The 25490-nt window shown below is 33.1% G+C and overlaps 2 protein-coding genes across 7 annotated transcripts; one reads left to right on the top strand and one right to left on the bottom strand.

The window, feature by feature from the left end:
- The first annotated feature begins 273 nt into the window (after nucleotides 1-273).
- On the top strand, nucleotides 274-17949 carry camk1a (calcium/calmodulin-dependent protein kinase Ia). Of its 2 annotated transcripts, none has more exons than XM_042758790.1 (12): nucleotides 274-428; nucleotides 2555-2665; nucleotides 10578-10709; nucleotides 12206-12280; nucleotides 12420-12558; nucleotides 13477-13603; nucleotides 13842-13917; nucleotides 15140-15252; nucleotides 15517-15595; nucleotides 15698-15785; nucleotides 16084-16255; nucleotides 17061-17948. In XM_042758790.1, exons 2-12 carry the CDS (start codon nucleotides 2580-2582, stop codon nucleotides 17150-17152), a joined length of 1179 nt encoding a protein of 392 aa, XP_042614724.1. In that variant the 5' UTR covers nucleotides 274-428; nucleotides 2555-2579; the 3' UTR covers nucleotides 17153-17948. The 2 variants fall into 2 exon arrangements, with proteins under 2 accessions (XP_042614724.1, XP_042614725.1); XM_042758791.1 differs by lacking the exon at nucleotides 274-428 and adding an exon at nucleotides 565-815 and having other exon boundaries at nucleotides 17061-17949.
- A 2751-nt stretch (nucleotides 17950-20700) lies between these two features.
- Nucleotides 20701-25390, bottom strand: LOC109096990 (actin-associated protein FAM107A). Of its 5 annotated transcripts, none has more exons than XM_042758789.1 (5): nucleotides 25028-25390; nucleotides 23567-23624; nucleotides 22789-22993; nucleotides 22165-22312; nucleotides 20701-21288 (listed from the first exon to the last, which is right to left on the bottom strand). In XM_042758789.1, the coding sequence occupies exons 1-5, from the start codon at nucleotides 25049-25051 to the stop codon at nucleotides 21172-21174; spliced, it is 552 nt and encodes a 183-aa protein (XP_042614723.1). In that variant the 5' UTR covers nucleotides 25052-25390; the 3' UTR covers nucleotides 20701-21171. The 5 variants fall into 5 exon arrangements, 4 of the variants coding, with proteins under 4 accessions (XP_042614723.1, XP_018966226.1, XP_018966224.1 ...); XM_042758788.1 differs by having other exon boundaries at nucleotides 20703-21288; nucleotides 23558-23624; XR_002019039.2 differs by lacking the exon at nucleotides 25028-25390 and adding an exon at nucleotides 21355-21467 and having other exon boundaries at nucleotides 21158-21288; nucleotides 23558-24388.
- Between the last annotated feature and the right edge of the window lie 100 nt (nucleotides 25391-25490).

Genomic DNA, 25490 nt, shown 5'->3' with positions numbered 1-25490 from the left:
ATAATTACACTAACTTAAAAACATATATATAATTTAGCAAATAAGAGCAAAACACTACATACAAAATTAAAAGTGCAAAAAGGTAAAACAAATGTAGCCTACTTGCTTTAAAATATTTATGGTTATATCGAGGGTTAATTATTTATTTGTTTAATGTATTAACTGTAATTTGTTAATGTCCTGTCGTTTGGCATAGTGGTCTACTTACAAATCGTTCTAGCTTATGTTAAATCTATAGGGCTCTGTGAATGGCACTCGGGAATAGTATCATAGTATCCGGACTGTATCATTATATTGTCAAATGAAAGACGCCTCCTCCAGTCGCTACTTGACGTCAGGGTAGATCCCGCAACTATTGCATTGAAAGGGAATTGCGGATAGATAAAGAGGCAGAAGAGGACCATCCGTCCGTAGGAGCAGACGATCAGGTATTACATTTATTTTAAGTTTTCCTCGAAGTCAGCGGATGAAGTGTATGAACTGATTTAAATGTAGAAGCAGAATCCTCTGCAATGCCACTGCAAGATTGCATGCATGATGTGGGCAATAAACTGTAGTCCATGTTGCATAGTAGGAGTCTATGGAAGGTAACGTCGATTAAAAACAAAGATGTTATCTGTTTTCAGTCAATTCGTGTTAATGCTTCGTTGTCTGTTCCTGGAGGATTGTTAGTGCAGGTGGCAACAGACTCCTGAATGCGCATCTATGCGCAGTGTCTGAATACACACGCACACTTATACACGAACAATATGCGTCCACTGGCATAGTGCAATGCTTGTTCAATGACTCGAGATGCGGAGCACTTTCAGATAGTGGTAAGAGGTTTTGTGCATTGCATGTTTACAATTTTTCTTTGGAACTGCCGTTGTTCTAAGATCATAGTTAATTGCTTTGTTGTAGCCTATGTGTAATCTTTTGCTAAAAATAATGTGGTACTACTATGGTATACTGATCTTATAGCATGGTACTGAATGATTACCACATTCATATTCCATGGTATATATAATAGCATGGAATTTGATACTGGTGTTGAAACACTATGGCATTGTCATGGTCCAAAAGCAATATAATAAAAGTACTTTTTGTACTTCATTGCACAGATCTAAAATAAATAACTTGTACTTTAACTGATGTAAGATGTTGACAGGATAATATGCATGACATATTCAGTATATGAGTTGGGTTGCTGAATATTGTTTATTTTGTCAGCTTTGGTTTGGTTCTGTGACCACTTTCTACGAAACAGGGTACAAAATGAGCTGATTTTTTTTTTCTTTTTTTTTTTCTTTTCCATAAATGTCCAGTGAAAAAAGGTGTTTGACCTTTGAAAAATATTTTTTATAAGTTCCAGAATTACAACAATCAAACTTATATAACCAGTGCTTATCTATTTTAAATGTCTTTAAAGATGACAAAGATCACAGTGAATAAGGTATGACCGAAGACAGATATAAAAGCATAGTAATGGAGAAAATTTAAGTCAATAAATTATAGAATAATAGATATATAATAAATAATAAAAATGATAATTTTGCCATATAAAATAAAATTTTAAACCAAAACAAAATGTATGGGCTTTTGTAATAAGAATAAATGTAATGTAAAAGTGTCATTTTTAATCAGTTTATTACTTTCAAATACTCTTTAGAAAGATTCTAAAAAGATAATAATAGGTTGTATAACCTTTAAAAATATTTGTTTGATAATTTATTCAGTAACTTGTAAAATAACTTATTCAATAATGTGTGTAATCAAATTGAGAAGATTTTTATTATTATTATTTGAACAGAGTAACAGGGTTTGCACTGAAAATGTGCACTGAAAATCAATCTAATATATTATGTTAAAATTAGTGTGTAGTCCAGTAGTTCTGCAATGTCATGATATAAGTGTATAATAGTGATGTGCATTAATAGTGATGAAAATCACACTGATCCATTTAGTCTCATTAGTTTCATGTATAGGAAGCTCTTGAGGACTAAAGGTAGGATTTGTGGAGTTAAGTACAGTGGATATTTTTTTAAGAAATATTTTTCATGACAAAAGAGTTTCAATGTTTTTATGAATATGTGAATATGCATTACTTTATTTCCTTTTTTTTAATCATCTTGATAACAGAGTCACTAGAGTTTGCCTATAAAAATGTAATCTCAAAATCTATTAATATCAAAACTGGTCACTGGCTTACAGATGACAATGTACTCAAGCAGTCCCTGCAGATGCTTAGGCTAAATACAATGCCTTATGCAACCACAAACTATTGGTTTTGCCCATCTTCCCCTGCACTGAGAAGAGTAACAGGTACCATGATGACGGTATTCGCACACGCAGGCTTCAGTAGCAGTATGATGTGGTAATGCACACCTGAACAATGCCACACTATTGCAGTAAGATTTAATCATAGCCATGAAACTGAAAACACTGTTCTTCAATACAACCAGGTTTTTTGCAAATTAGTTTTCTCTGTTTTGTGTCTATGTCTAATTTTTTATTAAAGTGATACACTTTCTTTATCACTGACTTATTCACTGACCTCTACTTCTGTCTTGTTTAGTTCCTGAGTGGAAATCAACTATACCATGCCTTTAGGAGAGGATGAAAATGGATGGAAAAAGAAGACATCTGATATCAAGGAAAATTATGATTTCAAGGAGGTCTTGGGGACGTGAGTGTTTGATAAATTAATTGCTTGATTTACAAAGAAAGTGGGCAGAGCATTGTTTAATTAATCTCAGATTTATTATTGAGTTTGAGTCGTGTTATTTTAGTATTATTTATATACTATTATAATTTGTATTAATATTTTGAATTAACTTTTTTTCAGTTTTCTTTTTAATTTTAGTTTAATTTTTAGTCATTTTTGTTATGTACTTTTGGCATTTTTATTATATGAATGTTACTAATATTTAGGGTTAATTTGTTTTTATTTTAGTTTCAGTTTTTATTAATTTTCACTTAGTAATTTTTGTGCTTCAACTTAAACCTATTTCAGGTTTATTGCCAAAGCAATCATTTTTTTCATCATTTTAATTAACAAACATTTTTTATATTTTTAATTTTAGCTAACAGTAATAATCTTGGTTGGAGTGATTTCATACCTTCTCTAATAAAAGGACATCAAAACCACAAGGAACTCATAATGACAGGAAAATCAATCTTTACAGTGTTTTGTGCTGCATAGAAAACATTCCACCATCAGACCACTGAATCACACCTGCAACTATTGTATCAACAAGTGTTCTTATTCCTAATCTTCTTCTTAGCTCTGTAGATCTCCATCATTTGTTTTAGATGAATAACAATATGTCACGTTGGCATTATGAAAACAATATTCAGAATATATTGGCACTGAGTGGCGTCAGTAACAGATCTCATCCATTTTCTGTTGGAGCAGTTGCCTCTTTTTCTCACTTTGCCAGGTGTGATTAATGACACCTCAATGTGGCACGCAGCGTGGCTTTAATTATCCGTCAATATTGGGAATTAGTTAAATTTCCAGATGCTTTCTTACAAAAGCAAAAACAAAATTTCAGTTTGTTTTGAAGTCATGTAGACCTGGCAATGCTTCTATTATTCATGAACTCAGTCGTAGTAGAGGACAAGAGAGCCTACGTCGACCCTAAGTGCACTGGCCCTTTTATGTTGCAGATATATTTATAGTGCGTGGGTAGAGTGTGTACATTTGACTGTCACGTTCTGCACATTTTGGGTGACATGGCTGAGGACGAGGGCCAGAGAGAGAGATAAACAGATGGACAGACCGATCTGCCATGCCGAATATTAGCAACACTCACGCAAGATCTTTCACAAAGCACGTGAGAAGCAGGACAGTGAATGCTGGGTGGGAAGCACATTGCCAGCCTCCAAGGCAATGCTGAGGGGAAAGTCACTAGCGTAGAGCTGTGATGAAACCTCAGACACGCACACACACAGACACATACACAAGCATATAATATTCATCAGGGGGTTCTGAGTGTCTCTCCCCTCCTGCAGCCAGAATGACTGCTATTTTAGATGGCATAACATAATCATTTGGGCATGCTTACTTCAGCTTGAGTTCACATGGCCAGCCTCATGTTAAATCCCCTTCTTTGGAGCTGTGCATGCTACACAATCACCAGAGATACATTCTTAGCATCACTGAAACCTCAGTCCTTAATACCGTTGTGTTTGACTGTCAGCATAAAAGTTTGGACCATTTTGCAGCTTATTCTGGCATAGAAATGTCTACTTTAACAGAAGGAGACCATTTTAATGATATATAAAGTGCAGCTAAGTGCAGTTCTCTTTATTTTAATGTCTTGTTTACATGTGGATACATTACAATAAATTGCAATGCACCTTTAGTTGATCCCACTTTTCTATTTTTGAAATAGGTTCTATTTTATTCTTTAATTTCCCTTTTAACATGAATATATATATATATATATATATATATATATATTTTTTTTTTTTTTTTTTTACTTTATTTACAAATAATCCTGGGTTGATTTCTATGAATTGTTAACACACTGTTAAAAAGTTTGGGGTCAGTGAGATTTTTTTTCCTTGAAAGACATTCATTCATTCATTTAACATTTAACTAATCAAAAGTCACTTTAAAGACATGTAGGCTATAATTTTTTATAAGATTTCTATTTCAAATAAATGCTTATTTATTTCAAAAAAAATTTCTTTAGAATTTTCTTATCATCGAAGAATCCTGAAAAAAAAACATTTTGCAGTTTCCACAAAAATATCAAGCAGACTAACTGATAAATAAACAAACAAATAAATACATAAATTAATATTTCTTGGACTAAAGTAATGGCTGCTAAAAAATTAAGTTTTACAGTCATAGGAATCTATTAAAATTTAAAATATATTCAAATCAAAAACAGTTATTTAAAATTGTAATAATGTTTCACAATACTACTGAATTTACTGTATTTTTGATTAAAAAAATAAATAAATATACCTTCATGAGCAGAGACTGTTTGCATAATCAAACAGTTGTTGGTCCCCATTGACTTCCATAGTATGGAAAAATACTGTGAAAGTGAATGGGGCCCAGAAACTGTTTGTTTACACACATTCTTCAAAATATCTTCATTTGTGTTCAGCAGAAGAAAGAAATTTATACAGGTTTGGATTTTCATTTTTGTGTGCTCTATCCCTTTAAGGTAAGCTTCAACATTTCCAGTGCTGACAGTTGTAAGTAATGTGAGGTCCGTCACTTCTAATGTAGACATGGTGTTACATAAAGTGTTGCATTGAATTGAATGTGACAATTTATGGTAGAATGGGTTTACACAATTCGTTTCATAAATGAAGCCTTTTGTACCTTGCAAACATTGTTTCTTGGTGAACTGATAAGTTGTATAAAAGACATTTATATTTAAACATTTGGCAGACACTTGCTTGTCACATCAGTCAGTGAACAGTCTGTGGACACTATATATACAACTATAGTTGTATTAAATATCCTGCTTTGGACTGGAACATTGCAGTTAATTATAAGTGCTACAATGGAACTATCAATTTCAATGAGCAATTTTAGCTTTGTGCTGAGAGGCACAGGCCATGCTTGTTTTCTTTTGTCAGCAAACAACGAATTCTACAGAGAGCTGAATGAACTGAAGCAGACTGTGTAGTAGGCAAGATTGCTGCAGCGGGGATCTGTGTGCCCCATCAGCAGAAATAATCAGTGAGTAAGAGAGTCATAAATCATGGCAAAAGTCCAAAACCTCAAGGAGAACTTCCTTGAGGTATGTTGTACCATTATCAATGCAGAAGCAATATGTAAATATTATGAAAAAAGTTAGCCTGCTAATCTTTAGAAAGATGGTTTAAAAGATTTCTGTCATCCTGTACTCGTAGCCCACATACTGTATGGTCATAAATCAAAAAGGGGTCTGTGTCTGTTCTGCTCAATTAATCTCAGATTAATGCAACTATAGACAGAAAATGGAACGGTTTCTCTGCATATAGGCAAATCTGTAACCTAGCTTTGTTTTCACAGTGCGATGCGGTTTTGACTAGTTTGCCAGTAAGGCATTGTTCAGAGGATTTAACTGTATATGTTGACAGAAAGCCTCTTTTCTAAAGTAGATTATGGAATTGGTTTACCTGTGAATTCTTTGAGTGGAGTCAATTGATTTATTCTGGGGAAATTGTATCTACTCTGGCTTATCTAGCTACGGACCTGGATTTTGATTAAAGACATGGAAAACGGTTCACAATTGGACACTATGGAGTTTTTAATTTTAGCAAACTGTGTAGGATTTGCTACAGTATATCGAAAGACTGTATCTAATGTTTGAGTTAGTACCTCTAAAAAGAGATAAGAGTTGTGCTAACAGTTATTTGTGACTGTAAGCATTATCCATTCTGCTTGTTTTCCATATTGCAATTTATACAGTTTATACAAAAGTACATGGCCTTTAACATAATGAGGAATGGGTGGTATTTTGTTATGAAATGTTATGTGTAAGTGTTTAAATCATTAGGCTAACTAATATATACAAATAACAGATTGCTTATCTAGTTTCTGTAAGTAGAAGAAGGTCTGTTTTTGTAAGAGGTTAGTGTTTGAAATTTGATTGTTTTTCAGTATTTTTTTAATGTTGCTGTTTTAAAAATGATATTTAGGAAATAAAATGGACTGTTTATATTTGTGTTCTTTCAGATCTTACAGAATTCAAACATCATTTTGACTTTGCTGTTGTGTTTTTGGTTTAGTCATTCACAGTGTTCATCTTATTTACAAAGTGGGCAGAAGAGGTCAAAGAGGACTGGTTGCTATGGTGACATGATATATTTTATTATTAGACGAAAGTATATGTTTATGTGAGTGTCACAGAAGTAATATGAATGAGCCTTCTGAGCTGTTTTTGTCTGGAAGCTTCTTTTGTTGATTTAAACTCCCAACCTTCCTAAACAAAATGAGGAAGGTGTTTTAAAATTACAGAAAAACTCCCCAAACAACATAGTTTTTTAAAAGACATCAAAAAAAAAAAAAAAATCAGGGCCGCTCTTGCTGCATTTTTGTTCAATTATTTTGTTCACAGCATGTTAGAGTGAGTCTGTGTGATTCAGAGCAGGTTTTTAAATGGCTTTTTACAAGTGATATCAATCAATTTTATCAATATTTGCTGAGATTTTTTTTTTTAAATATTAAAAAAAATTAAAAAATTAAACTGATAATTCATTGTGACAGATGAAAGCATAATAGATAAATAAAGTTGATTTTTTTCTGATGTCAAAATAATAATGAGAGATAGTGTTCTGGCACTAAATCTTTGAAATGATTGGATTATTGCTTTACAGATTATTTTTCAGGTCAGGAACACTGGTTAAATGAAATGCAGCATCAGTATTACTTGAATAACTCTACTAGACATTCTAAAAGAAATGAGCGTGTGTGTGTGTGTGAGAGAGAGAGAGAGAGAGAGAGAGAGAGAGAGAGAGGGAAAGAGCGAGAGTTTAAAGAATCTTAAGCTTTTATTAATTAAATTAGAGTTAAATTATTTATATTTTATAGTTATTGAAACTGTGAATTAACAGTAAGTATAATGCAACAGCAAAATATTTTTAAAATACTTTATATTTTACGATATCAGAAAATTGACATATAATGACTAGGCCCACACATTCAAACAAATTTCCTATCATTCTCAAAATACACTTCCATGTTACTTTATTGTCCCTCCTCGTGTTTTTATACACATTTTGAAAGAGTTTTAAATAAATATTAGGTAAAATTTGAATATTTTTAGCTAATCTAATAACGCTTTCAGAGACAAGAGTCTCTCATCATCGTTGTACGACATTTAAACATTTTTATGTAAAATAAACAGTGTAATGTAATATAAACATTAATGTATATAACTAGTATGAATATAAATGTATGTCTTTTTTCCTTTCAGTGATGTTGTTTTCACTTTTTGTTGACACATAAACTGCTCTCTATATGGATTCTGAATCCCTCACTAGAGTAACACTTTACACCTTGAGCATTTTGTTAATCTTTATTTTTGTGCACAGAGCTGCTGTTGGGAAATGATTGGCCTTGTAATATGTCTCTGCGAAACAATTTTCTTATTTACAGACCCAAACACCCACATGGCTGTCTTGTATCATTTCCTAATCTCCATTCTCTCTCTCCTCTTCCTCCTCCTTTACCCACAGGAAGCCATGGGAGGCCTTAATTACACCATGTCTCACGGCAACAGCACAGCTCTTGCTCTCTTCATTTCCTCTCAGTCGCTCTTTCTTTCCTTCATTCTTTCTTCCCGCCCTTCATTTTGCCCCCGCACCTCCCTCTTTCCACTTAAGGCAGTCTTATAAGTCTGTGATATGAGTCCAGTAGAAAGTTTGTTGACAGCTGCAGCGCTGTATGAGCTGTTCTCTCTCACTAAACAACCCTGCTGTGATCATGACTCACTAGCATGGCTTCCAGGTCATTGGAGATTTCTGTTTTATTTTTATTATCTCTACAACAACATATCATAAGGTCCTTTTAATTGAAATCATCCTCATGCAAACAGACACGCTTGCAAGAAGAAAAAAAATTGTACACAACACATAATGGCTGAGCCCAAATTTCTTGTTATTATCAAAATGCCCTTGCATGTTCACTTGTTTTTCTTCATTATATATGTTTTACACATATTTTGAAAGAGTTTTAAATATTAAGTCAAATTTGAATATAATTTTTTTTAAAGGTTTCTCAAAGTTAAGAACAAACTTTCTTCCAGTTATGTGATTAGAATGTCATTCAAAGTTATAATGTTCTGAAAACATTACATTTTTTTATTAATACATCATTCATGTAACTTATTTTCTGAAATGTTTCATTTTGATGTTCGTCTATCATTTTTTTAATGTTACTACTCATTTCAGAACTTTCAGTAATATTCCAATGATGTTTGGGGAAAGTTTTAATGGAATATTACTTAAACATTCATTTAACCAAGAAAAAAAAAACATTTAAAAAATAGGACGTTTTGAATGTACAAAGAATCTCAGAAATAACGTTTCCATAGCTTAATGGGTACAAAATGTTCTTTTTTCTTCTGTATTCATATAAAGATGTTATTTTTGAATAGTATGAGACATATCTAAAAGAAGAATGAAGTGTTTGAACTGATAATTAGCATTTTAACACTATATGAAATGTAGTCTTGGAAGTTAGGAAAAGAAGTTTCCTCTACTGTCATTTATTCTCTGAATTGTTTATTTCTCTTTTCCTTAGTGGCAAATTGTATGTTTAATTGCTCCCTCTGTGATTAAGAAGGCAGTTTAGGGAGTGTGTGTTTGGGACAGCTAGATTATACATGACAGTGCTCGTTTTAACACACAGGCTTTGTGTTTAAGGAAGAGAACGAGAATTAATGTGTTTTGTCTACAAACCTGTAAAAACCTGAAAGGATGCTTGAAATAGGACAAACACACACACAGATGCCTAAACACATGGAAACATTCCTTGGATGATTAAACAGCTTGTGCTTGTTTGTCTTTTTCTGGCTCTACCTGTGTCCCTTCGGAGGATGCAGACTTACAGCACACTGTTTCATCTTTCCCTACCTGACGAGTCTGACCTGATAAAATATCAGCCGTTCACAATATCTCCATTACACAAACAACACACACAAAAAGAAAAATACTCTGGAAAAGGTGTCAGCACTGTTTACTTCCCTTTTGTGTTACGTTCAATGGTTGAATTACCACTGAAGGGTAAAAATCTTTTTTTTTTTCATCAGTGATGTAGAAAAACGTAAGTGCATTAACTTTTAAAGCTGTTTAGAGTTACACTAGGCCTACCAAGATTTTTTTTTTTTTTTAAGTGAATGAATACTTTTATTCAGCAAGTATGAATTAAACTAATCAAAAGAGACAGTAACAACATTTATAGTGTTACAACAGATTTCATTTTCAATAAATGTCATTTTTGAACTTTCTATTCATCAAAGAATCCTAAAAAAAGGATCACAGTTTCCACAAAAATATTAATCAGCACAACAACAAGATAAGATTCCATCACAAGAAATGTTTCTTCAGCAGCAATTCAGCATATCAAAATGATTTCTGAAGGAACATGCTTTTCCTTTGCTTAACAGGAATACATTACATTTTAAAATATATTTTAAAAGAAATGTGCTATTTTAATAATATTGCACAATTTTACTGTTTTTAATATATTTTTGATCAAATAAATGAGGCTTTAATAAGCATTAATAAGAGACTTCTTTCAAAAACATACTAAAAACTTTTACAAACTTTTGAAAGGGAGCATGTTCCTGGTTGTTATTTTCAACTGCATATAAATATTTTTGGCAAAACCCAGATTTATATCATATATTGGTGGCAAACATAACACCCATAATAATTGCAACTGCAATTTCTATCATGTAATTACGTTAATAATCTTAAGTTAGTGGTCAATTAGTTAGCCTAAATAGGTCATAGAGACCGTGGGTTCATTTACTTTTGGGAAATGCAGGTCTGGTCAATATATTGGTTAATGTCTACTTTCAAAACAAAAGCGGGTAAGTTAAATATCCTATAGCACTAACTCCATCTTTCCTGTCCTCCAGGGGGGCATTCTCTGAGGTGTTCCTGGCTGAGGAGAAGAAGACCCAGCGACTCGTGGCCATTAAATGCATCCCTAAGAAAGCACTGGAGGGCAAGGAAAACAGCATTGAGAATGAGATTGCTGTGCTACACAGGTCAGAACTGACTCTCTAATGATTTACAGCATAAAAAATAGTCTAAACTGGCTAGTCAGGATGGACAGCCGGCGGATCCACCATCTAAACCAGCTGAGAACCAACTTGGCCTTAGGCTGAATTAAACTGTTGATTTTTTATACAGGACAGGATATATTTTTCATGGAGAAAGCCAAACAGAAGAAACCTGTAGTCTGCAGGGTACTGAACTCCTTGATTACAGAAACAATAACAGATGACAGCACTGTTTGAGATCAAGCGAAACCATGTCATGATTTATGTGCAGATATAGGATGTGTGCTGCCGAGAGCTTGACTCTTTGTGCGGTTGTGTTAAGAATAAATGGCAGTCAAGATGCTGAAAACTCTCTTCCTTTTCCTCTTAAAAGCCAGATTGCTCTTTGAGAAAAGAAAAGCTCTTGTAAATGCTATCTGTGCCATAAAAATGTGCTATAGCTTTAGAAATTGTAGAAGTGTGCACCGGAAATGTCAAGAGTACTGGAGATCGTCCTATTTTTAGTGTCTCTGTTGCCAGGGCAACAGCACACACAGAGGCTGAGATGGTATGGAGGTTCCCTGCAGCAGTATTGTGAAAGAGAGGAAGGAAGGGACCAAAGAGGAGGAAGAGGAATAGAATAAAGAGAGAGAATCCCACCACTGGTGTGAAAAACTGTAATCAAATGCAAAGCAGGAAACCAAAAGAGTGGAAGTCAAATGGAGATGGAGCAAAATGTTATTAATGTTTGATTTGAGTATAGCTGTTGTAGAGACTGAGAAAGCGCAGTAAAAATAGGAAAGAAGGAATGAAAACCATCGTGAATCGAGCATGAAAAGGTCTTTAGAGCAATGCAATAACATTAAAACCCATATTACATTTCCTTACAGCAGTCTAGTTATTGTTAACAAAAAATAAAATGATTAAAAATATTTTTCATAATTGAAATAAAGCTGAATTTAATTTAATTTAATTTAATTTAATTTAATTTAATTTAATTTAATTTAATTTAATTTAATTTAATTTAATTTAATTTAATTTAATTTAATTTAATTTTCGTGCACACTTGGGAAATAAAACACATTCATTCATTCAATTCAATCATCCAAAAATGTAAATTTAAAAGGCTTAAATGAATAATAGAAATGAAATAAATAAGTTGAAGTACTGATATAAAATAAAGTTACATAGAAATATAAAAAATAAACAAAATACAAATTACTAAAAATTTTAATTAAAATGAAAACTGAAAACAAAAATAAAAGCTAATTCAAAATATTTATACAGTTACTAGTCAAGTAAATCAACATACACACAATGTAAAATATGAATTGCAGTCTGTGCAAGTTGAACCCTACAAGAAAAACGAAAATTTCTGATGTTCTGGTCCCTAGATAATGTAAGGATCTTAGGCCATTTTACTGTCCTTCGGCTGAAATAATAAGTCTGACCGCCAATTTATGATCTAATCATTGGTGTTTTCTTTTTTTTTTTCTTTTCAGAATAAAACATGAGAATATAGTTTCCCTGGAAGACATCTTCGAAAGTCAGTCACATTTGTATTTGGTCATGCAGCTGTGAGTTTTTCTCAGCACTCACAACAACATCAGTGACATACTTTACTGAGATACATGGTTTAATTTGCAGTGTGAGTTAAATTCTTGTGTCATTGTAGTAGAGGTGCTAATTGTAGTTTGTTTGTGTGGGTCTTCACAGCGTATCGGGGGGAGAGCTCTTTGACAGGATTGTAGAAAAGGGCTTCTACACTGAGAGAGATGCCAGCAAACTCATTCGGCAGATTTTAGATGCGGTGAAGTATCTGCATGATATGGGCATTGTGCACAGAGACCTGAAGGTAATGCTCTTCCCTATAATTACGCTCTGCCTTTCTAACCTGTCTAAATGTGACAAATTATTCAGCATGCAATCTTTTTTCTATCCTCACTGAAAGCCAAATGCTGCCATGAAGGGACAAAATCACTGAAAAAAGTATTTAATGTTTAATACTCAGCTGTGTGGAGCTGAAAATCAGACCAATGAGATTTAACAGTAGGTAGTGCTACATAACTTGACAGAAATAGGCTGTGTTTGGAATAGAATACAAGTGTATTGCTTACAGTACTGCATGCTGTGCGGTATACTAATGCCTATTTTTCTAATTTTAGTTTTTTTTTTTTCTTTCAAATTTAGCTTGGTAATTAATAATACATTTTTCTGTGGTGTGACAAACTCAGAACACATTAAATATTGCTTTGCACAGACTTTAATGTTGAAAGTAGTTGTTTTTCTTAAGATTTTTGCAGAAACCGTGATACATTTTTCAATTCAGGATTATTTGATAAATATATGTACTTCAAAAGAGCAGTATTTATTTGAAATAGAAAACTTTTGTGACACTTTAAATGTCTTAACTGTCAATTATGATCGATTTAATGCATCCTTGCCAAAGTATTAATATCTTTAAAAAAATATACTGACTCCAAACTTTTGAATGTTGGTGTATATTGCACATTTTGGACTTTTATAAAAAATAGTAAGAGTTTTATAGTAGTATTCTATTCCAGACATAGCCCAAGTGACCAATAAAATGCCCTGTTGCATGCTATTTGTCATGGATTGTCATGAGAAAAACATCTGATTACAACATGGTGTTACACATATGAAAAAAGTTCACCAATGGCTGTCCATAAAATGTTGCAAGATATGACTTGATTTAATGTGATTGAGGGGAAATTACGTTCAGCTGATATTCATTCACTCTCTTTCTGTGCAGCCAGAGAATCTGTTGTACTACAGTATGGAGGAGGACTCCAATATCATGATCAGTGACTTTGGCCTGTCTAAGATCGAGGACTCAGGAAGTGTGATGTCAACTGCCTGTGGAACACCTGGATACGTAGGTACGAATGAGGGCTATTTTTTCGGCCTTTTTCAATCTATATCTTACTGTCTAGGGTCAGTAATGTGTAGGTTTTTAGAGGCTCTCAGTCATTTGAAATGCTGCACAATGTCAAGTGTTAGCTTCTTTAAAGTGCCTCTTTGATGCTGCCCTCATTCTCTACAAAGCTCAAAAGGAAAGTGAACTAAACATAAAAAAGGAACACTGAAAGCTTCTCTCTCTTTTGCTCTCTCAATCAGCTCCAGAGGTCTTGGCACAAAAACCATACAGTAAAGCTGTAGACTGTTGGTCCATAGGAGTGATTTCTTATATTCTGTAAGTATTCCTTGATCTGCATCTGTCATATCACAAATTTTGCATATTTATTTTTAATTATTTATCTATTCATTGTCAATTTTTAAGGAATTTGTTTATTGAATTTGATTTAATTTATTAAATGTATTTAATTATTTGTATTTATGGTCAATCCAGATTTATTTATATATTTATACTGAATCAACAGAAATCAATATTTCAACCTAAATCAATATTTAATATTCATTCATTTATTTGTCATATACGATATTTGGTTTGTGCATATTTATTTATTGTTTGTCAATTTTTATAGGATTTTTTAGTTTGTTGTTTTGGTTTGTTTTTATGGTCAATTCTGATATCATTTTTATTTTTCATTTTTGTTATATTATTTGTTTGTTTGTTTATGGTCAGTTCTTATAGGATTTTTTTTAATGTATTATTCATTCCAAATTATAGTCAGATATTTAAAATGAGTAAATCTAAATCAATATTTTATTTATTTGTTTGTTTGCTTGTTCATTGAACCAAATAATTAAAGGGATACTCCACCCCAAAATGAAAATTTTGTCATTAATCACTTACCCCCATGTCGTCCCAAACACCTAAAAGCTTTGTTCGTCTTCGGAACACAATTTAAGATATTTTGGATGAAAACCGGGAGGCCTGTGACTATCCCATAGACTGCCAAGTAAATAACAGTTTCAAGGTCCATAAAAGGTATGAAAGTCATTGTCAGAATACTCCATCTGCCATCAGACGAGCAATCTGGGTTATATGAAGCAACGGGAACACTTTTTGTAAGCCAAGAAAACAAAAATAACAACTTTATACAGAAGAGCATATGCAGCATATGGTGATATGGAGAGACACAGAGGAGACTGTTGACAAAGGAAATATTTAATATATTTGTTATCTTTGCTTACAAAAATTACAAAAAGTCTCTCCATATAACCAAAAAACCAAGACTGAATGCATAATGGACAAATTTGAGTATTTTGACGACGACTTTCATACCTTTTATGGACCTTGACACTGTTATTTACTTGGCAGTCTATGGGACAATCACACACCTCCAGGTTTTTATCCAAAATATCTTAAATTGTGTTCCGAAGACGAACAAAGCTTTTATGGGTTTGGAACGACATGGGGATAAGTGATTAATGCCAAAATTGTTCATTTTGTGGTGGAGTATCCCTTTAACAGTCGGTTGGTTGTTATTACAAAGTTATGTCTTTTGCAGTCTATGTGGCTACCCTCCATTTTACGATGAAAATGATGCCAAGCTGTTCGAGCAGATTCTCAAAGCAGAGTATGAGTTTGACTCTCCATACTGGGACGACATCTCAGACTCAGGTAGATCATTTTTAGAAGTTCTTGATACAAAAGACCACACCTGCTGAGCTTAACTGTAGGTTTTTAAAATTAAAAATACCATTAGTGATGTAACAATGTTGAGCTGAGTTCATTTTTATATAATTTGACTTGTCTGCCAATAGGAGTGCAGTGAATAAAAACCTTCTCAAAACTACTGATGAGCTCTATCCTGGGCGTTTATATTTTCTTAATGCTTGAATATTGTTTGACAATAAACATATTGTTGATCACATCCCATCCTAGCCAAGGATTTCATCAGTCACTTGATGGAGAAAGATCCGTCTCTGAGATACACATGTGAGCAGGCTTTACAGCACCCATGGTAGGATTACCTAAAAATAAGTGATATCTATGATCATAATATCCTGTTCCTCTTTTTACCAAAATTGCTTTAGTAACTCATCCCCCATCTCTGATTTTGAAGGATTTCTGGAGACACAGCTCTCGACAGGAACATTCATGAGTCTGTCAGCGCTCAGATCAAGAAGAACTTTGCTAAAAGTAAATGGAAGGTGAGAATCCCACTACATCATCCTTTTTGTTTCTTCACATTTTGCAGATCTGCGTGAAGTTCTTCAAATATGACTTACTTGGTCTGTCAAGAACAACTTGAATATACATATATATATATATATATATATATAGAGAGAGAGAGAGAGAGAGAGAGAGAGAGAGAGAGAGAGAGAGAGAGAGAGAGAGAGAGACATTATAGATCTGTTAAAGGATTTTCTCATTAATCTCAGAAATGTTCCCAAAGATGCTTGTAAACATAATTTCGAGGCACGTTATTTCTTGTTCTTGTCCCCGTAGCAAGCATTCAATGCGACAGCAGTGGTCAGACACATGCGGAGACTGCAGCTGAGCACCAGCCTAGAGGGGCCGAGCCAAATCACCAGCACCAGCCCCTACCACAGACACCTGCTCCTGCCCGCCAAAGAGCTCGACCAGGAGGAGGACGAGGACGAGGAGGAAGATGAGAACAGTATGTCTGAGAACATTCTCGAATGAAAGTCACATACTATCCATCCTAAATACAATGCAGGAATTATTAGATCCTAATTTTAGTACATACAACCCATTAAGAAAGCATGAGCATGAAGGAGTTTTAAGTGCTTTAATAATTTTTTTAATTCTGTTTTTAGCTTTAATTTATTTTTATTTCAATACTGGTTTTAGTCATTTTAGTACTTAAATTTATTTCTGTTTTGCTACCCTATTGAAAAATAAATATATTAAAATGTATTTCATGCTTAGTATACTACAAATACATTAACATATTTATGTACTTAATAAAAATACACTGCAATTGTACTTTTAGTATACTAAACTTTTTAGTATACTAGACTAAAGTCCAACTAAAGATATTCTGAAGTATATTTGATTGTGCTAAAGTGGAACTATTGCAAGTATACTTTAGGTACACTTTAAATATCTTGCATTTAAAGACCAATATTATTCAAAGATCATACAATACTTTTTTAGTACTCTTAAAAAATATCAGTAAGTCTTAAGCGATATGTCAGTAAATAGTTTAATAGATTTGAACTATACTTAGTATGAAATAAATTATATATATATATATATATATATATATATATATATATATATATATATATATATATTTAGTGGGGTAGGCAACATTACTAATCTTTGTGTAAATACATTTTATTAAAAAACAATTTGAATAGTTCTAGTTTTAGTGAACAATAACAAAACTGGGCCAAATGCTATTTTATATACTAGAAAATCCTGTTGCTGTTCATTTTCACATAAACTTTAATGTTTAGGTTCCCCGAGTGGGGACGGCCGTCGAGGCAGTGCTGATCGGGACAGTCTCAGAAGCTGTGCTTACTGCTGCCGACCAACCAGCAGGATCTGAAGCAGAACTCTGAGCCCAGCAGAACCTAGAGGAACCCAGGGGAACCCACACATGCACGTCCGCCGCACCAGTCTGACCCGGAACACAGAGCTTTCCTGGTAACATGCACTAGATGGAGCTAGTGCTGCTGGTGGGACGTGAGAGGAGAGCATCATTGTTCCAGACATTCAGACTTGGGTATATCATTGACAGATATGTAACTTCTCTATCATTTTATTTTGTCTGATTAATATTTCTGTACCCCAACCAAAGAAGACAATATGTTTAATTTGATAAATTTTTATGTAAGGTTTATTTATTTATTTATTTTTAAAGAAAACGTTCAGGTCTGTACCCTGTAGCAATTTGGTCTCAGAAAGCCACTAGTTAAACAATGTCTCAATAAATATTAATGTCTTAAGCCCCACTTGCTCAGGCAATAAATTCATGAGGAAACAAGATGGTCATATCTTTAAGACATTTTCACGCCTTAATCCATTGTGGTTTTGTTCTGTTTAGTAATTGTCCATGTTGTTCATTTTGTGATCTGGTTCAGACTGGTATAAAACTGCAGGAGTGATCTTACTGTATTTCCATGCTGTTATGGAGATCACATGATCTTGTTGTGGGTCTAAACCTTCATATTATGAAGCATGTGGACTGAACAGGGGTTAATTGTGATGAGGTTAAGAGATTTGAGACACAGTCCAATGTTTTTTTGTTGTTGTTTGTTTGTTTGTTTGTTTTGTTTTGTTTTACACCCAGATTAAATGCAATATCAAACCTAGATAATCTCCGTTTTCAATAAAAAAATTATAGTTTTAAAATTTATGGGGCAAATGTAGTCTATAACTATATAGTAGATATTTGTGTAGATATTTGAATTGCATATAAAATATCCATTCATTTGAATTAGTTTTAACATTAACAAATTAGCAATATTACTAATAAACTAAATTTGTTTTAAATACACAATAACCAGTTTATATATTTATTCTCAATATATCCAATTTGTTTCAGTCTCATACATTTAAATGAATATTGCCCGTTCCACAGCTAGCCATATTTTAACCATGTTCATACTTTTATTTTTAATTTATGCTGTTTCCAAGCAATTTAAGTAAATGCATTTTGATTATGTGATTATATTTAAACGAAATCCCACAGATGCAAATAGTTAACAATAAAATATGTAATTTGAGTGCAAATAATTTGTTTCATTAATGTGTGACAGACAAATATGCATCACATTAAGTTTACTACTTTGTTTATACTAAAACTGTGTAATTCAAATGGATGGAAATATTATGAGCAATTCAAATATATAAATCTTAAATTTCAGCCTAAATTTATTGAGAAGGCATTATATGCACACTCCCGTTATGCTGCAACATTATGCCGCCTTTTAAGACACCTAATTTTGGCCAAAAATATATGGCAGAGTGTATCCTTTGCTTCGAAAGCAATCTCATAATGCAGTGCAGCAAGTTTAGTAAATATATTTAACTAAATATTAAAAAGTATCAGTAAAAATACTGACTATTTAACCCAATATTTGTGTGAGCTATGTAGATTTATGCTTTTTCGAGTATGCCGGCATCAAATTCTGTTGCAATCAATTGTAAATCGAGTATTGTATGTGCTTCACATGAGAGGAATTATCTGTTTGAAAACACAAATAATTCTGAGATTAGGATTCTGCCTTGGAAGGTTTTTGGAACACATGCTGATTAACTACTTTTTGTCGCAACACTGGTTAAGTTTTGATTTATCTTTCCATGATTATCAGTTATTCCATGTTGCGCATGTTGTGTGAGCTGATTGGTTCAGGTTCTTTTGTTTGGGTCGCTGGCCATAATCTGTACTGTTCTTCTGTGCAGAAGACTTCTAATGTTTGCATGACCTCGTAAAAATATGTTTACAAGAGCGATGATCAAATTCATATCTTTACTACAATACTAATTGCAAAATAAGACAGACTACTGCTGTCACAAGTCATTGTGAGATCGGAGGCACAAGAAATTTTGACAATCTGTTTCTTTTTCTATTTCTTTATAAAATATACATGTTATGTTTAAAGACAGAAATGCTGATTTAACATTATCTTGAGGACTCAATACTGGCCTTACTTTAAAACTGGATTAATGCAAAAAGAACAATGCAAGAACATTTATCACCTTGTTCATCAGTATATCATATCCGTGCCAATTTGAGCACATTGCTTACTTGAAGCCAACAATAATATATATATATATATATATATATATATATATATATATATATATATATATAAAGCATTTTGTTTTGCTAATGGACCCCTGATATTATTAAAGACGTTCCTTTTAAACATATGAACAATTAGTCTTGAGTTGACACTCCATCTGTCTGATATAGCTGTATTTATTTATTTGCATAAAGTAAGATTTTAGATTGTCAGAAGTGTGCTCAATATATAAGCATTTTTATTTTTAATGTAAAATTATTTTTTATTTTCATTTAATATATATTAAATTCAAGCAAGTTCTAAAATATTAAGTACATATATAATTAAAATATTTAATTTTAGAACCGAGTCAAACCCAAGTGCAATCAACGATGTAATTAGCATAAAAATGCAACAGTCTAATGAGAAGTTCAGCAATCAGTTCATTATGGTAATTATGCAAACTGCCTCAGAAGGGCTGATTAAATATCATTAGGAGTCATTATGACTTACTTTAGCTTTTAAAAGTACTATAGGAAGTTACACCCCTGATTTTTTGGTAGTTAATTCCTCCCTTGATCAATTATGACATTTTTTTTTCACATGGAAATGCGCACACTTCAGAAAGTGAAGAGGAGACACAAATACAGTATGTGTATTATACATAAACATGATGTATACATATATTGTATATCTTTTTTGTAAAAGCTACAAATGTATGGATGCAATGCATCATGTGTTATCAATGGAGTTATGAAGAGCCAATGATTTATACCCTTAAAATATACAGGTAGTAGCACGTTATGAATAAACACTCCTTGTCTATGCATTGTGTGTTCAGTAAAATCTTTGTGTACAGTGCAAATAAAGTTCACATCAGAGTGCTATGCAAAGGCAGACTGTGGTTGGTATTTTCAAATTATATACTCTAAACTGTCAAACATGTCAAAATCCCTTTATTTAAAGACTACAAAATGTACAAAACATATTTACAAAAAACTAAGTTGTGTTGTTAGCTGAAACATATGAGATCAAATTCATATGATTTATGTTAACATCGTATAAGTGGAAATGCTCTTCAAGGAATAGTTTTGGAAAGATTTGGAAAAATTTAGCATTACATCACTTGCTCACCAATGGATCCTTTGCAGTAAATGGGTGCTGTCAGAATGAGAGTCCAAACAGTAACAATAATCCACAAGTAATCCACATTATTTTAGTCTTTTTTTTTAAGTTAAAACAACTTAATGGTGGATTTGTTTATTAGAACATGCAGCTTTTCACTTCACAAGATGTTAACTGATGGACTGGAGTGGTGTGGATTACTTGTGGCTTATTGTGATGTTTTTTATCAGATGTTTGGACTCTCATTCTGACGGCACCCATTCACTGCAGAGGATCCATTGGTGAGCAATTAATATAATGCTAAATTTCACCAAATCTGTTTAAGAAACAAACTATTCCTTTAAGTAAAAAGCCACTTATACAGGCAGTATAAATCAACAATATATATTACCTGTAAAGGATAATTTTATTATATTGTGTGATAATGTATTTTGTTTAAAAAAAAATGTAGGGAAAGTATGCATTATGTATGTTAATTTATAAATAATTAAGATGCCTGTCGAATCAAATAAGTCAAGGAAAAGAGATGCTACAATTTGTAATTTACAGTGCATTAGCCCACATTTTCAACATTCTTGTCCACGTTGGGTTTTCACAATCTGTGATTTCATTCGAAATCCAAACCCCAAGCTTTCTAACTAAAACTAAAGAACTGTTCAAATCAGCAGCTGGAGGAGCATCAACACTCCTGTAGATCAGTGTTGTAATGTGATTACAGCTCTTTCTCCACAGCACTTGCGATCGCTGTCCTCTTCAGGCTGTCTTTGACCCTGATGAACTCAGGTGCGCACTTTGACCTTTCTCTCTGCTCTTCGGTCTCTCTCTCAAACTGAGAAGAAGAATTATTAGAGCTAAATCAATTCTGGATGAAGTGTTGGTGTATAGGTTATAGTACCTAGTGTGCAGCAGAGACTGGGGGCAATTGTAACACTCTCAATTACTCCAATCAGAAAAAAGCTAGAGTGATGACACTTAATCTGCACATGCTCAGTAGGATTCTCTCTCTGCCTGTGAAAAAGGAGCACAATCATTTCAGCTCAGCAGAAGGTTTTAAGAAAAAAACTGATTTTGAGGTATGAAAGTTACTTTTCGAATGTATAGACTTTTGCTTTTTTAATACATATGACGACATCTACAAAAAAAAAAAAAAAGAGCTTAAGTAACATTAGATAGGCTACCACAGCAGTGATTACTTTGAGTATAGGCTTTTCTTTGAGAAATAGTGGGTTAATATGACTTATTTTTCAATGTTACAGTTGCCCCCAAACACTGTTACTATCACCCCTGCCAAGGGGGCAATTGTAACACACTTGACCTCTTGCATTCAATTTAATATTCTTGTCCTTATTAGTGAAAATTATATTATTAATTAATGCACCTTTATTTGTTTCTTGTATCAAAAGATGACTATTGTATCTCAAGTAGTCTGTGAGTTATGAAGGAAAATGTAAAAATTTTTACAATTGCCCCCAATCTTCCCTACATTATGATTGACAGCACATTTTTTGGAACCCAAGATCAATGTGTTCTGGACTTGAGATGTAAAAATAACCAAAATAAGGGAGCATTCTGTGTGATCTGGATCACTTCCCAGCATTTAAAGGCCTTATTAAGTATATATCAAACAATATTGTCCATTCAACCCTGATATTGTATATAAATACTAATTTCTATATAGTTTGAGGAAAGGTATGTCAGGTTTTACCTTCTCTAACCTCATCTGCCTCTTCAGTAACTCCTGCTCCAGTGGTGATTTCTCCTCGTCCTGTTTTCTGTCTCGTTTCAGAGCTTGAGATCTGTTTCTCTGTTGCAGAACTCTCTGCAACTCTGGCTTCTCCTCCACCACTGCTCCTCTGATAGATGAGATAAGTGTCATTATATATACGCATATAATTGAAATTGTGTGTGTGTGTGTGTGTGTGTGTGTGTGTGTGTGTGTGTTTTAACCATATGCATTGATGGATCGTTCACTATAAGGAGTGTGTATTACGAAAGCAAATAGGGTCGATTTTGATTTCAGTTGTCTCACTTCAAAAACACAATATCTACAGATAATTTATAAGAAAATGCATTAGAACTTCTATTTAATATTTTTTTTAATGTATCCACAAGAGGGAAAGGCCACGACATAGGCTCTACATACAAACTGAACACACAACTTCGGCTTTACTGCCATCTGTTGGACAAAACATGTACATGCAAGGAAGATTAAACCTGTGTGTACATGCTTGAAGTGAGATCAGGAATTGGGTCAGGTGATAAATTAAGGCTGCATAAGCTTGTTTGTGCTTCAGAATTTTTCAAACTTAAATTCCGGGTCAGTTTGCACCTTTTGTGTGTAATAATAAGCTCTCTCTGGAGTTCCCGGTGGCTCTTGGATGCTTTGATGGGATTGTGGAGCTTTTTAGGCCTGATGAGCTCTTCATTATAAAGACTGTCCGTTTGCTCAGGAAGCAGCTTGCTCTGGTCTAAATCCTCTTCTCTGCCCCACCTCTGCTCAGGGTCTATCACGGATCCAAGATCAGAGACTAAATCTAAGAAAGGGAGAGGAGCAAAAGAGAGCTTTCTATTAAAGGATTAATTCACCAAAAAATTAAAACTTGCAGATTTTCTTTTCTCAGCAAATTCCAAACAGCTGATAAAACATTAACAATTCAGCAATAATTCACCAAAAAATACACACGACTACAGTCCATCAATTAAAATCTATAACAAAGCAAAAAGAGTCATGTTTGTAAGGAACAAATCCATAATTAATCACTCTCATTCTGACGGCACCCATTCACTGCAGATGATCCATTGTTGAGCAAGCAATGTAATGCTCCAAATCTCTTTCAGTGAAGAAAACAAACTTAACTGATGGCCTGAGGGTGAATCTTTCAGCTAATTTGACTATTTGGTGAACTTAACTTTAAAAACAGACAATAGCATACACCAGAAGAAAAGTTCATTCACATAGAAAAATAATAGGACCTCACATGACTCACATGACTTTAGCAACAAATGCACCTTTGTTCAAGAAAGAATGAGTAATAATAATGAAAAGCACAATTAATCAATTTAATTGCATCAAATAATATGAAAGGAACATAGAAAACCTGATTCACCAGGTCCAATAAGTGGTTGAGCAGAAGCGGAATTATGACTTTGATGATTATGATCTGCCTGTGAAAGGAAATGGATACGAGTCATTATATTTTAATCATAAGGCTAAACACACACACACAAAAAATCTTAAAACAAAATCTTTAGTTTACTTTTGCATTTTCTCTCTGCTTTTCACAGTGATGTGCTATATAGTGACAGCATATTATCATGGTACTGTATGATTAACATATTTACCATGGTAAAACCATGATATTACCATCATAGTAGTGTTTCCAAAAAAAAAATATAATAGGACATTGCATCCATCCAAACAAACAAAAAAATAACAATTGATGAAGAGGACAATAGCCCTGTGTGTTTAGAGATATTTAAACTAACACAAGGGAGGCATTGTGGGTATATGTGTGTGTGTGTGTGTGTGTTCACGTTAACACCATGCTGGGTTAATCATATTGGACTAAAATCGTTTTGGGACCAGCTGGCATTTAGCCACCTCATTACTGGCCCTGCCAAACAAACTCTCCATTTTCCCTTCATAATCTGTATGCTTTCTAGAATGTGATTGTGTCAGGAAAGTCACGAGGAGTCCTTGAACTAAATCACCACGGGAAAGAAAATCAGAAAAGAAGTATTTAAATGAGGTTAATGTCACAAATTGCAACTAAATATATACTTTTTTACACTGAAAGAATTCAAAAGACATGAAAGCTACAGATTAAGACATCTGGAGTTGAGAAGAATGTAAGTTTAGTTTCTATAATGCAGGGTTATTATTTTTAACTAAAACTAAACCTATTTAAATATATTTTTGTTAATTGAAATAAAGATGCAATAAAATAAAATTACAAAAAAATTATAAAATTGAAAAAATTGAAAAAATTATAAAATAGATAAAATATATAAAACTATAAATATTAGATGAAAAACTGGCAAAGAAATGTTGAAACACTAACATTACTAACTTGAAATAAATAAAACCTAAACTGAAAATAAAACTAAAATAAAAAGGCACGTACCAAAATGACAAAAAATAACCTACAATTAAACTGAAAATATAAAAAAGCTCATTCAAATGAATAAAAACTATAACAGCATATAAATAATACTAAAACAACACTGCTGATGCACCTTCTCAAATATATTCCTAAGAACTGAAACCAAATTAACTTAAAAGTTTTAACTTTTAAGTATATACATATACATAATAAGTATATTTTAGCTTATATTTTAGAATAATTGTTTCATGATCAAACATTGATTTGAAGTCACACAAACAGAAAAATAGCATCAAACAAAAGAAACAGGCTCACCTCATAAATTCCAGCATTTTAAGCCTACAAAACTTTTGAACAATGTCCATTTACAATCATCCATTTGTCAGATCTTTAGAGTAGATGTATGACTTACACTCCTAACATAGCAACAAATGGGTTCTTCAAACTGGATTAAAATATCCTTACTTTCTTTCCATGGGTCACACCCATGATTCCAAAGGTGCAGAATGCTCAGTGCCTCAGGATTGTTCCAGAAACAATTTCTCAGGGATTCCAACTGCTATTTTCATACAGACCAAGAGGAGAAGCAGGAGGGGATGTACATCCCTCCAAGCAAACCCAAACGCACACACACGCACGCACGCACACACACACACACATACACACACACACTTGTACAACCTGGAGTACATACAGTGTCCTAAATCAGCAGAAGAAGGGGAAGTGAAAAAAGGGACTATGTTAAACTGATGTCACTTTTCCATTTTCCACTTTTCATTGTTAATATCAACAGCAACAATGTACCCTTATATAAGAACCAATGTTAAGGAATTCCGTATGAAAACAGAATCATCTGTATTATCTTTCAAATGTACTTTTGTCTTATAATATTATCATAGTGGCAGAATGTTGCTCTGGAAAAGAGCAG

The sequence above is a fragment of the Cyprinus carpio genome, chromosome A6 (genome assembly GCF_018340385.1).
Source record: "Cyprinus carpio isolate SPL01 chromosome A6, ASM1834038v1, whole genome shotgun sequence".
NCBI lineage: Eukaryota > Metazoa > Chordata > Actinopteri > Cypriniformes > Cyprinidae > Cyprinus > Cyprinus carpio.
The sequence above is the reverse complement of the archived record's forward strand: the minus strand, read 5'-3'. Positions and strand labels throughout refer to the sequence as shown.